This window comes from Thermobia domestica, chromosome 4 (genome assembly GCF_964235325.1).
Source record: "Thermobia domestica chromosome 4, izTheDome1.hap1.1, whole genome shotgun sequence".
Classification (NCBI taxonomy): Eukaryota; Metazoa; Arthropoda; class Insecta; order Zygentoma; family Lepismatidae; genus Thermobia; species Thermobia domestica.
In genome coordinates this window covers 285,127,692-285,143,811 of record NC_137457.1, presented here as the reverse complement: position 1 = coordinate 285,143,811, position 16,120 = coordinate 285,127,692, and the positions used below count along the sequence as shown (strand labels likewise).

The 16,120-nt window shown below is 36.8% G+C and overlaps 1 protein-coding gene across 1 annotated transcript in view; it reads right to left on the bottom strand.

Annotated features, from left to right (window-relative positions):
- Mcm3 (minichromosome maintenance 3) overlaps positions 1-12,730 on the bottom strand; it is a 69,845-nt gene extending 57,115 nt beyond the window's left edge. The window contains exons 1-4 of the mRNA XM_081756056.1: positions 12,532-12,730; positions 9,690-9,802; positions 5,634-5,842; positions 152-282 (exon numbers count right to left, since the gene is read on the bottom strand). Of these exons, the coding sequence (XP_081612182.1) occupies positions 152-282; positions 5,634-5,842; positions 9,690-9,802; positions 12,532-12,603 (525 nt within the window). The 5' untranslated portion in view covers positions 12,604-12,730. The remainder of the gene's footprint in view (positions 1-151; positions 283-5,633; positions 5,843-9,689; positions 9,803-12,531) is intronic.
- Between the last annotated feature and the right edge of the window lie 3,390 nt (positions 12,731-16,120).

Here is a 16,120-nt window from a genome sequence, read left to right as displayed (position 1 = left end):
ATTTGAGGTGAGGTGAGAGGAGTATCGAGTGTGAAGATCTTCGGAATAGGTATATTGCGCATCATGTATGCCATCTTAAAAGTCGCCATAACCACATCCGTGTAAATCTCTACCGATTGCCAATCCTATGTTAAAAAACTTAGAAACTTACCGTGGTTGGATACACTGCACTAGATGGGAAAGCATCAAATGATGTGAGATCTGTGTACCGGCGTTCTAGAACTTTCTTCGTGGCAGGACAATAATGCACACTACGAACAACTTTCGGTCGCACCAGAGAACCTATCAAGACACAAAAGATAATGCTAATGTTATACATGGTTAAAAAGGACAAGCATATTGAACTTACATATAAATTATTACCATGCTCACAAAACTTGTTGTCCAAGGTTTGCACAAAAAACGATTTGCACATCAGTAAGACATAATTGAGTATATTTCAAATATGACCATTTTTTGCTGTAACAAAGCAAACAAATTTGTAATAATCTGTAAGTCAATAAGAGCATTAAGGCAATTTCACCTCAGAACTAAATACGGATAGATAGTGTCCTATTGCTTCTAGTATCTTCAATTCAAGCAGTTAAACTAGTACTAAACTTTAAAATATTGATTATGAACAGCGAGACTTCAGTAGTATATAGAGAGAATTCCTTTTCATGTTACGTAAATATACTACGGCTGAAGCGGGAATCTGCTGAACGATATAACCCCATCCATTGTCAAATGTCAGGTACAGACAGTAAACGACATTATCCGGTGTCTTAACTTCAAAAACTGCTGACAGGTGAGATCTGGTTCACATTGTAAAAAAAATTATGGAAACTTTCAAACTATAGTTATCAAAATTAATACCGGACATGACGGATCTACTACTTCCAGTTTCAATAGAGAGATAAGGGTGATGATTGAACCTGTTCTTGGGACGCATAATTCCATATCAAAGAAATATTTCTCGCTACCCCTTAAGTTTTTTTCAATTATGAGGATGCAACACTGAAACCGGAAATAGTTAAATATATCACTATTTATTTAAGGCAGCCGTGTGCAACAGCCGGCCCGCCTAACCCTAACTTCCGGCCCGTTGGTCAGTTATTGAAAACAATAATTATTTTTCTTTTTCACAAAACCTGTTAAGAGTGAACTGGAAAATTTCCATCGATCACACAGTGCGAAACGTGGTAACGCCCTCAAGACAAGCACTTGGCAAGCGCGGGTACTTGGGGGAAATTTCCCTCGGTATAAGGATTGCTAGATATACCGACAAAGTTCTAAATACATTATTCTGCTCCTCTTTAGTGAGTAAATACCGTATTTTGGTTATCAGTATAACAGTTGTTTTGTGTTATTGTGATATAAATTACGATGAACATGTTCCATCATTTAATACTATACTATTCAATTGTCGTAAAAATGATATACCTACAGTGAGGCTCGCGACGCCATTTAGTGCTCTGAGCACACTCCTGATTTAAAAAACACCATATTAGTAAATTTCCCCCCCCCCCAAAAAAAAAAAAACGAATGTGGAAGAAATATATATATAAAGTATTGATTACATTTATATTTGTAGCAAATTGCATAGGAAAAGAATTATAAATACGAAAATTAGAATGAGTAAAACAAAATGTTGCTAAATGGACAAGTTTTATTGTCCTTATTTACTATTCTTCTGACATGAAACTTGCCACATACATGTCTTTGCGGATTATACTCATGCTAACATTATAAGAAAAACCGGGCGAATTCGTTACCAAATTATATTCCCCAGCATATTTATGGACATGCAACAATAATTTGACATGAGTATACTATACGAAACTCTGAAAAAAAAACACGTTTCCAGTTAATTTTGAAACGCAAGTTCTGTAACTGTTGCCTCTAGGTTGTGATATAATTACAGAGTTACCAAGCGATTAGAATAACGTGATTGAAACTGCCAGTCCCAACTTTGATCACTTTTGTTTCGGATTTCATTACTGTACCTTTCAGTCTCAGTAAGGTGAAAGGTACTGATAGTGTACAATTTTTAAAAATAGTACGTTACATTCATTCCGGTTGGCCATTTATACCCTGGTCGGTGAACGATGATTTTTGACAGCTTTGCACAAGGCCACAGCGAGCGAGCTGAAGACAGCAGGTCAACCAACATTAGGCTCAGAACCTGTCGCGTCTCCATGGTAACCACCGCACATTGCCAAACTTTCACTCCCCCCTTCTCGTTTTTACTTTAAAAAAATAAAATAAAAATAATTATGCTGATACGATTGTGTTTGTATGATGTTCCCTTTCCTTGAGACTACAGGCTATGCTGAATGTATCACTGACTAGTGACACCGAACCTACTGGGCCCGTATGGGCTCGTCATCAACAATCACTGATACACTCACCAAGCCAATCATCTACGGAAAATAGAACTCAAATTTTCCCCGAAAATGTAAAGATTCCAAAGTCTCTTCCATCTCAACTCATAGTCCGGTATCCAGGCCTGCAGTTCATTATCCACATCCCATCCGGAAATAGGTTGTGAACCACGACTACATACACAGGACATCGACCTACGAGTGGAGCTGGCAATGAGCACAATGAAGATCTTAATGTTGTCTGTAAAAACCCTATCTAAATAAATACAAAAAAAAAAAAAAAATCTTACAAATCCCAAAACAGAATTTTGTCGTGCAACTTAAAAAAAAAAAAAAAATCCAAACTGAGATTTTGATTTAAAACTGATGAAATAAAGAAAATTTCTACAGATTCGGTTGTTTCCAACCCCGGTCACACTAAGGAAAAGTCTCTTCCCTTGATTCACAGCTATTTCATTTTCCCCAGTAAAATTAGTCTGTACGTACTGCTCTTTACTTTGATCATGCTTCATTTACATACCAAAACATAACTAACTCAAGATTTCTATTACTTAAAACTACAAGAGAATTATATTCTGTACTTGAAAAGAAAGATGTTCTCCACGGCTAGTAAATTTTATTTGACAATATTCATGAAAAGAGGATTGGACAAGAAATTTGATAAAAGAAAACTTTACACTTGCTCATACTGACATACCCATCTGAGAAACTAACATTATCGATTTTCTAACTTTCAGAGCCTAAACATTATTTAATTTTCCACAGATATTCCTGAAATATTCATATTCATTAATATTCTCGACTTTTCAAAACATTCACACTAGATCGACACAAACAAATGAAAATAACACAATATAAATACACTACATTATTAAAAGAAAAAAAAAACTTCACTACATATGGTTGTGGTTAACTACATTTTACTTTCTTTCTCTATTCTTTGGTGCTCAAAATCCTCTGCGCATTGAGATTGTGGCCGGCATAGAGGATTTACGCTTTTCGCTACCTCTCTTAAAGCTCGGACCCACTGGACAACCTAGCACAGGTAGACACTCATATAACATATTGACACAACTTAAACCTAAAATCCCTATCCTAACCTAGCTACACTATACTAACTTAACCTAAGCAAGAAAAAAAAGTCATACACATATTTATGAAGCACCATTCTCATTTATGCATTTATATTTTATTCTGCTACCACATTATAACCAAAGACGCAGTGGCTATTTACTTTAGTGTCGCTCTGAAATTCTGAGTTTTCTAAAAAAACTAAAATATTTCTACTAGTAATCATTAGAACTGTAATTTTTAAAACTCGATGGGTATCAGAATAAAATCACTGAGATTTAACCTATTGACGATAGTTTCCTGTTACCGGTACGCAAAATTCATGTACCCTTGCACTTGACTTCAGCCGTGATTTCTGACACTTACTTCCAAAATTATTATTATTACGTTTAGGATTATTTTAAAACCAAAGAAAACATGCCAAATTATACAAATTAATTTCGAGCAGTACTACCGAAAATGAATAATTTCGAGGTTTCAGGGAATCTAAACATCTCTTTCACTGGGGGAAAATGTGTGTGTGGTACACACATTTTCTTGTTGTTTTGACAATCGCTCTGCGTTGAGACAAATCTAGCTTTCTCCCCCCCCCCCCATTGAATGAATTCACGATGTCACATTGTCCAGACCCGCATGTGAGAGGTGTTGGGGAAAACTTAATGCATTTACCACATCATGTTAATATTTTACACAAGCACAAGAAACCACACTACTAATGTTATGCCACAAAACATTGATTTCGAGGTTGGAGTTCCTAAACGATTTCCTTTTGACTTTCCTAGTTACACTTACTTGATTATCCAACGATGAGCCGAAAACTGATAAACCATAGTATTTTACCACAATATCTTTCCACCTGATTCTAGAAAGAATCATTTACGGTGGTTTCAAAAATTGACATAGCTGCGAGATATCCAAACGAATTCTCCTTCTGCAGATCTGGCTTACTAAACTCACCTCTTCTTCTCGTCACCACTCACCAAAATCAAGACAAGAGTCTTTGCCACCGTCTTTACTGCAATTCCTCGCTGTTGAAGAACGTAAAACTTACTGGAAGCACCATTCCATACAAGTACTAACTGATACAAAACGAAGAACAATTCACAGTTTTAGAAATATTAGTTAATTTCACAATTTTGTTATAGACGACGATCACTGCACGCCTGTCTCCTGTAATGGCTGAAGATGTAAGACAAAGAACAATGAGAAGATGATCCCTAATTGGAAGATAATTGTGACGTAACTATAGGATGATAGGCTTCGGTGCTGAGATCAAAGAAAGCCGAAAATCTCTGCCACAGTTGTGATTGCGGATGATCCAATCAAATAATTTACTCCGAAAACAAAGAGATGCACCAAGAAGAAATTATGGCTGACTTTCTTAATTTGGAATTTTGAAGAAAATTTACGAAATTAAAATTTTAGTTTTCTTGTGAAGATTCCCTATGCCGAAATATCTATAAAAATAAACTGAAAACCATTAAAAAAGCTAAAATATAAACTTATTTTCTAAAATAATGTTATATTTTTGGCTAAATACGTAAAAATATACCAAATATAATTACTAATCATATATTCTTCATTTAATACTCGTTGAAACGATTTACTTAACTGAAATTACGCAAAATTTGCGACCTACAGTTTCCTACTACAAAATAAAACATGTTTTTCTGACATTCTAAATAAAATTAAAATTCCCTTTCAATATACAAGGTGCCCAAAAGCACCGGGCCATGTTACGTTATGCCGAGCATAAGGTAACATCGCCCTCGAGAAGCACATGGCAACACCGCACTCCTCAGTCGTCCTCGCGAGCTGAGCTGTCAGAAATCATCGTTCGCCGGCCAGGGTATAACAGACTGTTTGAAGCAAGATGTTTCTGTTTATCTAAATATAGAATGTTGATTTTCTAATCTTTTAAAATAATGCTTGAGAGATTACCAAAATAATTTAGATTTACTGGTTGAATTTGGGATTTTTTTTTTTTTGAAAATATTTTTTTATGATACGTACTACTTGAACATTAACCCGCCTTTAGAAGAAAGAAATAAAGAACCAAGCAATTCGTTAAATAGGGATTTTACTATATTCTAATGGAAGTAGCAGAGGGTAAAGTTACTGAAATTATGAAGTAAGCAAAAATTAAAAATAAAATATACATTAGGAAGTTAATAAAGTTCATATACGCTAACTACTTACATCTTGTGACAATTCCTTCTACACAGACAAGATTACCCAGGAATCGTGAGGTAAGCGTTCGTGGTGTGACGTGTTTATTTCCAAAACTCCCTTCAAACGCAACAAAGAACTCTTCATATTCTTTGGCGTACGTTGGATCTATGCTGCCAATATATTCCTTCAATGCTCTTTGGAATGCTAGCTGTTCTTCAAAAGCATTGTTCAACAAGCTACATATCGAGAAAAATATCAATAATCAGCAAATTATAAAATATACGCTTTATAAAAATTTAAAAAATTTTTCCCCTAACGAAACGCATCTACATTATACATATATATATATATATATATAAATGAAAGTGACTATACCTCTTGAACCCACCCGACCAATCTCGATCAAATTTTCAACATAGACGAGGTTCAGGCCTGAGATGGTTTTTACGATTTTACTTTGACGGTACAACGTAGAGGAGGGAAAGGAGGAGAAAATCAATTCATAAACTCTTGAACCACGAGACTGATCTCGATCAAATTTGCCACATGATGGGGGAAAATATTTAAAAATAGTCTAAAATGACCGATATTAGTGTCGAATCCATAGTTTTCGGGGTCGTTGACATGACACTTCCTATGCCATTTAAATGCACATTCATCTCTTTATGTCCAAAATGAAACGTATTCTCCCCGTGCGAAGAACAGGTTATTTTGCTAGTAGTAGATATTTATTAATCTCTTAGCTTTCTGGAAAAAAAAAAAAAAAAAAATCCCTTCCGTTAGTAAATTGTTGCAATATAAAACCTTTACCTCTGTTTACAAAAGATGATGACCTGACTGATCAACACCTATGTCAAACTACAGAGTATCCCATAAAGATAGCGAACTTTAAAAATGCCTGCCATTCCTGTTTTAATAAGTTGACAGCACTGAACGGTACACGATTTTCATCTGTTGCCTTCGTGGTTAGTAGTCACGGAGCGCTGAATAGCGAATGGTAGGGCTTAGTCGTCTGGTCTCTTGTAAATAGTTGAAAAGTGACCAAAAGCACAGGAAAGAGTGACCAAAAAAATGACCAAAAGCACACGAAAAAGTGGCCAAACTCTCATCATGTCCCTTTTTTCCTTTGTCAATTTCTCCATCACCTCTCTGTTTTGTTTCATCTTTTCTTCTTTTTGAGCTTCCTCCTTTCTTAGGTTTTCTAAGTATGCTTTGTAGCAGGATTGGCTGGTTTAAACCACCTTGTTCAAAAAAAACCAACTGGTTTAAAACAAAAAACAAAAAAATGTTCGTAAAAGTGTAAGTGTTTGTAAAATCTTGATGAACACACATTTGTGGGTTATCACGTTTCACTCCCGTATATTATTCGTATTATATTCAGACCTAAATTCCCCATTCATTACTCAAAAAGATTATACTACAAAAGAAACTTTTTTTTATAAGTTTATAAATGTTTATTTTCTGATTTTTTGTAGTTGTCATTATTGTTATGTAATTGCAATCGAAGAAAAATTCTAAATATTGTTTCGTTTCAATGTTTACTATTGATAAAATACATCGAAGATGCCGTACTTTTGTGTGTGGGTGGTAGGGGGGGGGGTCATACAGACCTCACGAGAGGCATTTAGTGAAATAAGTATCTTTGGTATCTATTATGTATAAATGAGTGAGCCAAAGTGGACTCAAATAATTCGTATCTTTATTCACTTTTCTTATTGATATGCAGATTAAGTCGGTGTCTTTCTTTAATTTGGACCAATAAAAGTCGTTAACTAACTTGAACTAAATTAGTTCTTCTGTACTCCGTAGTACTTTGAAATTGTTCAAATTTAATTCTGTGTAATGGTGTCACTTGTGCAAATGTTTATCTTTTTGTCCTTCTGAAATGACTCTTGACAGTCATTAAAAAGCATGTAAAGATCAGTACAACGTATTTTCATCAGGATTCCTTCGTGAGTAAGTCGGCAGACGTATCGCATTTGTGGCCAATTAGTCCTGGTTCCGAGTTCAAATGGAGGACAATTTCTCTCGGATGTAACTCGAAAAGCGGTTTTTATTCCGCTTTAAGCTTATGTGACCCTTCCAGCATAACCCGGTTGTTGCATAATAACATCAAGGCAAAACAAACTTATTTCTGTCCATATATGATATGAATATATAGAGCAATTTAAACCATAAAAACGTGGTTTAAACCAAAAAAACCTGGTTTAAATAAAAAAAACTTTTTTTTTGTTTTTTTTAAAATAAAAAACATGGTTTTTGCCAACTCTGCTTTGTAGTTACGGTAAGTAGACTTAGCAGATGTAAGAAGCTTCTCAGTAAGTGGAACCAGTTCTGGCCTATTTTCGAATTTCTTCATCCCGGACATTATATTTAATTTAGCATTCAGAATTCTCAAAGCCATGAAATATTCAAATTCATCACCTACTCTGAAGAAGAACATACAAGAAGCATAACATAAGACGAACATGATGAACCACACACACACACAACGTTGAGCGAAGCGTTAACTATTACGAGAGAAAACTAAAAGACTATTATGATAGAAGAAAAAATAGAGAAGGATTCTCAACCCCAACCTAAGAGCTTAAGCGTCCACCAACCATCCACTGTGCTTTAGAAAGAATAAAAGCTGAAGTGAGAATAAAGCTGACTGTTTCACATGTGGGAGCAAGTACTGAAGCTTTCAGAAGAGTAACGAGTAACAAGTTTCTGCCTTTTTCAATTTATTTTTGTATTTTTCTTAGAAAACTGCCAATGCAAAACGTAAATCACACGAAAAAGTCACATTACTTCACCAAAAAAAAGTAACTTTTACTGACAAATTAAAAAAAAAAAAAAAAAAATGACTCGCTATGAGCCCTGGAATGATCATCATTATCACACATTCACCATCTTTGTAATAATTTTTCTCTACGACAAAACACTGTTTCGTCGTGAAGCACATTCCTACCCGTACAGAAAACAGAAGATCATGTACTGCATTAATATCGTATATTTAGTTTTTCAGTTACCTGAGATCAAGCTGAGTACGCTGTGTTTGTGTTCTGCAATTACAACTGAAAAGACACGAAGGGAACCAAAGAAGACGGAGGCATTAGTTGACTACTGATCGCTAACCCATACCTGCATTCAGGCTTGTACAGTCTCAGGCACACTATTCTCAATGACGCTTACGTTTAAGAACTTCACCCAGTCGAAGCCATGGTAGCTGAAGCTCGAGTTCAGACTCGCTATTCGTGTTCTCCCGCTCATTAACTTGCGCGTTCTTACTAAGGACAGAGCTCAGGCTCCCAATCACAATAAGACTTCCTCCTGCTCGTGGCTGCACACACTAGCCATATTGAGTTGATTGATTTCAGTTTAGCGCCTCTTTCAGTAGCGAGGGTATATGGTACATGGACATACAAAATAACGTGGAATTCGAATCACATGAAATCCCGGGAATTCAACTCGTGGTCCCTCGGGCTACACTCTAGCAATATAGGTCTGGCGTTTATAGCCTACTTTTCGTTACTAAATCACGCGCAAAGCCCATATGGATTTCCTTTAGCTTAAGTCCAACACATTTTTCAGTGCCAAGTTGCATGAAATGGACTGGTTTGATTTTTATAGTTTCTTACTTTTTTTCTTCATACATGGGCTCCCTTTAGTTATGAGATTCAACTTTCGTGTACATCGGAAGTGATATTATGTCAACGTTTGTCGAGGTTTCCCTAGTCCAAATTCAGTGCGGGTTTCTCACGGAAAATATATTGGGGTCAACTTTACAACGCCCGCTCCAGCAGGTATACTCACTCAGAAACGAGAAATTTTATGAATTTCTAATTTTACTAATTTTATGAAAATGGATCAAAATTTATTTCATCTTAAGCTAACCCGTTTCTAACCCCTATCCTACTTATTTATATCTTATCCTACTCTACCCTACCCTACTATACTTTTAAAAGGGCCCTACTTATCGATGCGCACCTGGAGCGTGTCTTGTCAAGTTTACCCATACATTGTTTCAAAATCAATTCTTTGAGTTTATAATTCAACAATATGTTCAAAAACTCAATAGATCCAAAAATAAATTCTTACCTTATGGCACGCTGGCGATTTTTCCTACGCAAATCGTTAACATTGACGACCAATCTCCTTGTCTTTTCTGCCACCATATCTTTGACTCTCTGGGAATAAATGCCGTCATCTTCCTACAAATACATACAAAGAACTATTATTAATAAAACCTTATTAAACTGGTACTAGAGAACTCATTTATCATACTTTGGTTACTAACAGGTTAATATATTGCTTTTAGTTGAATACTACGCTGTCATAACGGATGTACCGATTATTTTAAGTCAATGTAACTTTTATACTAACATATTACAAAAATCTACAAGTATCAACAGGAGGAAACTGACATATTCTGCAATACCATCAGATTAACAGTGCTGCCAGCCAAACGTGTTTTCAAATGGCACGACGTCATACCATAAAATTAAATCTTTTTGAGCATTACGTTCTACGTTTATACCGTGTGGACTAAAGGAGACGGTAATGAGAAATGGCTGAAATGGTGAAATGAAGAAAATGGGAGGAAACGGGAGAACCCCAGAAAACCCACGCACACGCTGTTTGTCCACCATAAAGTCCAATTGGCGCGAGCTGGGATCGAATCAGGGACCCCATACAACAAGATGTGAACGCTATACCACTGAGCCACCGACGTCACATCAGTACATATTTCAAATCTACATGTGAAAACTAAGTGTTACAACTTCAAGAATGCTACAATATCACACAGTTTGGAGACTTTTACAGTATAGTAAAAGCATCAAGTAGATAGATTAGTTAATGCACATTCAAAGTAACTGTGTCGTACTATGATCATGATACGACGATTTTCGAACAACAGAAACGAAGTGAAAAGCGTTTGAAAACTTACATTCCAAATGAAATCTTTGAGTTTTACGTTCCACGGTTATGCCGGATAGGCTAAAGGAGACGGTGATGATGAGTAATGAATGAAATGGTGGAAGGAAGGAAGTGGGAGAACCCCGAGAAAACCCACGTACACGGTGTTTGTCCACCACAAAGTTCACTTGGCGGGGGCTGGGATCGAACCCCAAGCACCAGAGGTGAACGCTCTACCACTGAGCCACCGCGGCCCCAACTTAACTTTCATTAAAAGGGTTTACTTTGAAAAATTCTTTTAGATATCTACCATTTTCAATCACGTACATAGTTTTCAATAGATGTAATGATCATAGCGCCGTTTACAGCAATTTGATATCTGAAAGTATTCTGGAAAGAAAATAAGCATTGGTAAAATTCTCAACACTTCTTAAAATTATGTAATTGCGACAACTTGTAATTACAACTACCAAAAGCAATAGCTGTAGTTTTATAGAAGCAAAAGAAAGCAACATTCATTTAAGAAGAATCCCACAAACATTAAGCAGTATAAAAATCTCTTCGTATTTCCGGAATAGTTTAAAATATCGAATTGCTTGACTTTGAAACTTCTTTCCCCTATTTATTCCAAATATGTCGTTTCACAGGATATCCGCACGGAATTCCTTAATTTCCCTGACTGCATGTCCAACCGTCCCTTCTGTTTTTACTGGTTCGTCTTTCCGGATTAGTCTGAAATATCAAATTGTTGTAAAAGGCCCAACTGCATTCAAATGATTCTCAAAAGTAAAAGCAACATCACTCCGTACTAATCGATGTATTTTCTGTTGTATGTGATACGTTGATAATAGATTTTCACATTAATTTTCTGTATTTATTGTGCTTTTGTTAAGTCCGGAAGTGTTTTTCCACTATCCCCATTTACGCGTATACCCACCGCTGCTGCGCGCTTGTTCCTTGTGAACGCGACCCCTCGGACCTTTGCTGCGCTCCTGCCCTGACTCGGTTAGATAGCATTCATGCTTTATAGTGGCCACCTAGCACAAGTTCTTTCATGTTTTATCAAATAGTTTTCATGCCATACGTCAACGCTGTATTTTGATCAATAATCACTACCAAGTGAGCCAGAGTCACAACCTGGTATTTTGGGGGAAGAAACTAAATAATAGTCCTTTTTTCCTTCGATTTTGGTGTGGTCCGGCGATAGGTAGTAATACCGGTAAGAGTACACTTTATGCAGAACATTCATAGGAACCGACACAATAAATAGCAATATGAGCAATTACAATCTATAATTTTAACAAAATGGGCCTTTATGTCACAGGCAAAGCTGATAACCCCATAATTTGACTCAATATAAACAAAGTACAAGTTCCAACGAAATCACTCGTAAATCTAGTTTTGGTTTGGCCGAAACCAACAATCGCGAATTCGGGTAACATTCGCTTCAGGACCTTTGCACATTAATCTTCTGTACTATTTACGTTCGTTTGCTCCCCTCGGTTATAGTTAAGGAGCCGTACTTCCCATTTAGGGAAGGACGAGAAACGCCATACTTTCAGGCATTATTCATTGACTATCTAGGATGTTAAAAAGTAGGTAATAGACTGAGTTCTTGCCCTTGTACTTAGGGTGTTTAGGTACTGCAACAGTAAGATGTATTCTCGTGCACGGGAGATGAGAAGTAGCTGTTCTTAACTATTACCGCTCCCTCTACTTCCTGCTATTACAAAAAGTTTTCATGCAAGCATACTTGGTAAAAATGGAAAGCCGCTTAGTAGACAACTTCTAAAGCATCGTGATCGTGAAGCGTTTAGCAAGCAACTTCACAAATACCTAACAGGGCCTAGAGCAAATCTGCTACGGGATGAAAATGTTAGTAAATAAATAAATAAAAATATTTGAGTGATTGAGAGCGATGCGTTTAAACCTAATTTATATGGGTAAACAAGTTAATTCGTTCTTGAATTTTGTACTATTATGCATCGGCCACAGGCAAACACAATAGGCTCGAACAACTTACCTCATCATCCAAAAAATCCAAGTACTCTCTCTGGATGTCTCTCAGACGATGATCTATCTCTACATCTGCCATTTCTGGAGTGTAAGATTAATATTTAAGTCCCCTAAACCCTCGTGTTTAATTATACTTCGTGATTATTATTACGACACTCTCCACAACAACTATTATTTTCCGCCAAAAGTTCGCGCGGGAAAACGCTAAATATCGATAGTCGACGGGCATTTCGAGTTCATAGTTGCCAAATAAAAATTCTGTATAGTGAAACACAGTAGTAATAATTCACAGTAGAAGGGAAATACGATGTAAACAATGTGAATATAATATTGACAGACGTTGTTTATTTTGCTGCACTTTCCACTTCCAGTCTATCTTGTTTGATTTATTTCTATAAATATGAAATAAAATTCCGATTTGTTTATTGTAGAAATATTTCAATGGAATAAACGTTCTAGGGTTCTAAATGTTCTAAATATCTCAGCCGGGTTGAAGATATTGACATATTGAGTCTGGAACGCCGGATGTCAATATATTCACCTGGCTGGTAGCCCGAGAACACTTACTAAACTCACATCAAATTTCAATTCTTTCTTCATTATTCAATTGCTTTTATTCAAGAAATTAATGCATGAAGGCGGACGACTATATTCTGTAATGGTTTGCGTCAAGGTAATACAAAATTTCCGCTTTAGTTTGCAATAGGCCTAGCAGTTACATTTTATTATTATTATTATTATTTGCGTTGCTTTACGATCTGCAATTTTTGCGAACGCTGGCACGGCATAAAACCTACTAGGCCTTATGCAGAGTCGTTCTGAAAAGTGATTAGTGTCATACTGAAGATTTCAACTAACATATGTTTCCTGCACTTTTCAAGCCTTTAGTATTACGCTCAACATACGTCAAAACGACTCTGTGTAAGGCCCACTATGTGTAGAGGTTTCCTCTTCGTATCAGTGTTAGCAAAAATTAGTACGCGTAATGCAACACAACGCTACACTAAACGTAAAAAAAAAAAATCACTTATAACTGCTACGCCGATTATCGCGAACTAAGATGATAGTAGTAATGGGGGTACCTGAGGAAACTTTTTGGCCCCTGGGTCCCTGCCTCAGGACCCATGGTCCCTGGCCGGGGTCAATGACCTAGGGGTACATAGGACCACCCCCTCTAAATTTTGGCAGGGGTACATAGGACCACCCCCCTTAAATTTTGGAAATTGCCAAATCTAAAAATTTGGTATGGTAGCCTAGGACCACAGTATGTACCTCTATCAGTATTGGGTGTCTATGTCGTTCCCTTTCATGGGTAAAAAATTGCCAAAAAATCAAATTTCGGGGGTTTTTGACCTAATTTATCCCCTTTGATGAGGTGTTATTACCCTATATGGTTATATGGGCGTATACAGGGGTCCATTCCCTTTTATAAGACATGGGTATATTAATGCACCCCTTGATAAATTTGGGAGGGGTACCTTGGCCCACCCCTTAAATTTTGGAAATTGACCAATTTAAACATTGGGTATTATAGTACAGGACAGTAGTACTGGTCGACGTATGGCCAGCCGAGTCAGCAAAAATTTTTGTGACGTCATAGGTCAAAGGTCAATGACCTTGGCCAGGGGTCAATGACCTAGGGGTACCTAGGACCACCCCCTCTAAATTTTGGCAGGGGTACCTTGGCCCACCCCTTAAATTTTGGCAGGGGTACATAGGACCACCCCCCTTAAATTTTGGAAATTGCCAAATCTAAAAATTTGGTATGGTAGCCTAGGACCACAGTATGTACCTCTATCCGTATTGGGTGTCTATGTCGTTCCCTTTTATGGGTAAAAAATTGCCAAAAATTCAAATTTCGGGGGTTTTTGACCTAATTTATCCCCTTTGATGAGGTATTATTACCCTATATAGTTATATGGGCGTATACAGGGGTCCATTACCTTTCATAAGACATGGGTATATTAATGCACCCCTTGAGAAATTTGGGAGGGGTACCTTGGCCCACCCCTTAAATTTTGGAAATTGCCCAATTTAAACATTGGGTATTATAGTACAGGACCCTAATATGTATTATGATAAATTTGGGTGGTCCACCTCGTTTCCTTTTAGGGGTACCAAATTGCCAAAATATAAACGTAAGCAATACGTTGTACCACGTGTTTGGTTTTTGGTCGATTTTATCCCCTTTGATGAGGTGTTATTACCCTATATGGTTATATGGGCGTATACAGGGGTCCATTACCTATCATAAGACATGGGAATATTAATGCACCCCTTTAAAAATTTGGGAGGGGTACCTTGGCCCACCCCTTCATTTTTAGAAATTGCCCAATTTAAACATTTGGTATTATAGTATAGGACGCTAATATGGATCACTATAAATTTGGGTGGTCCACCTCGTTCCCTTTTAGGGGTACAAAATTGCCAAAATATAAACGTAAGCAATACGTTATACCACGTGTTTTGTTTCGACCTAAGTTATCCTTTTGATGAGGTGTTATTACCCTATATGGTTATATGGGCGTATACAGGGGTCCATTACCTTTCATAAGACATAGGTGCACCCCTTTAAAAATTTGGGAGGGGTACCTTGGCCCACCCCTTCATTTTTAGAAATTGCCCAATTTAAACATTTGGTATTATAGTATAGGACGCTAATATGGATCACTATAAATTTGGGTGGTCCACCTCGTTCCCTTTCATGGGTACGAAATTGCCAAATTTAGGTACAACCACGTGTTTGGTTTTTGATTTAATTTATTCCCTTGGATGAGGTCCTATTACCTTATATGGTTATATGGTCATGTATAGGGGTCCATTATCTATTATAAGACATGGGTACATTGGTGCACCCCGGGAGGGGTACCTTGGCCCACCCCTTAAATTTTGGAAATTGCCCAATTTCAACATTTGGTATTATAGTACAGGACCTCAATATGTATCATGATAAATTTGGATGGTCCACATCGTTCCCTTTTAGGGGTACAAAAATTGCCAAAATATAAACGTTGTACCACGTGTTTGTTTTTTGGTTCATTTTATCCCCTTGATGAGATTCTATGATTACAGGGGTTCATTTCTTATCATAAGACATGGGCACCCTTCTTAAATTTTGGCAATGGGGGTCCACTGAAATTGTCCAATTGAAGCATAGTACAGGACCTCAATATGTTTCGGTAGTCCTATTACCAAATTTGTTTAGTACAACCACGTGTTCGGTTACTGACTCAATTAAGGTTATAAGGTATGGATGGGTATCCCCTTTCAATTTGGTAGGACCCTTCGGGTGTAGTACAGTCACGTGATCGATGATTTGGTTTTAATGCGCGACGAGGTCCCTGGTCAATGTTCTCTAGGAATTAGGTGGAAACTTTGCACAGGGTTCTCGTCTTATATCGCACAGTTCTTTAGGAGAATCTGATAACATTGTATATGGAATGGACAATAAAAACACATAAATAAGCATAAATTGTATTTTATTCATTTTTCTGGTTTCTTCTTCTTTTTTCTTATTGACAATGTTTGTATATTGAGCTGGGTTTCTTCATTAGACTGCCTCCTCTTCTTGATTGTAATGATTTGTTTCCATGTTT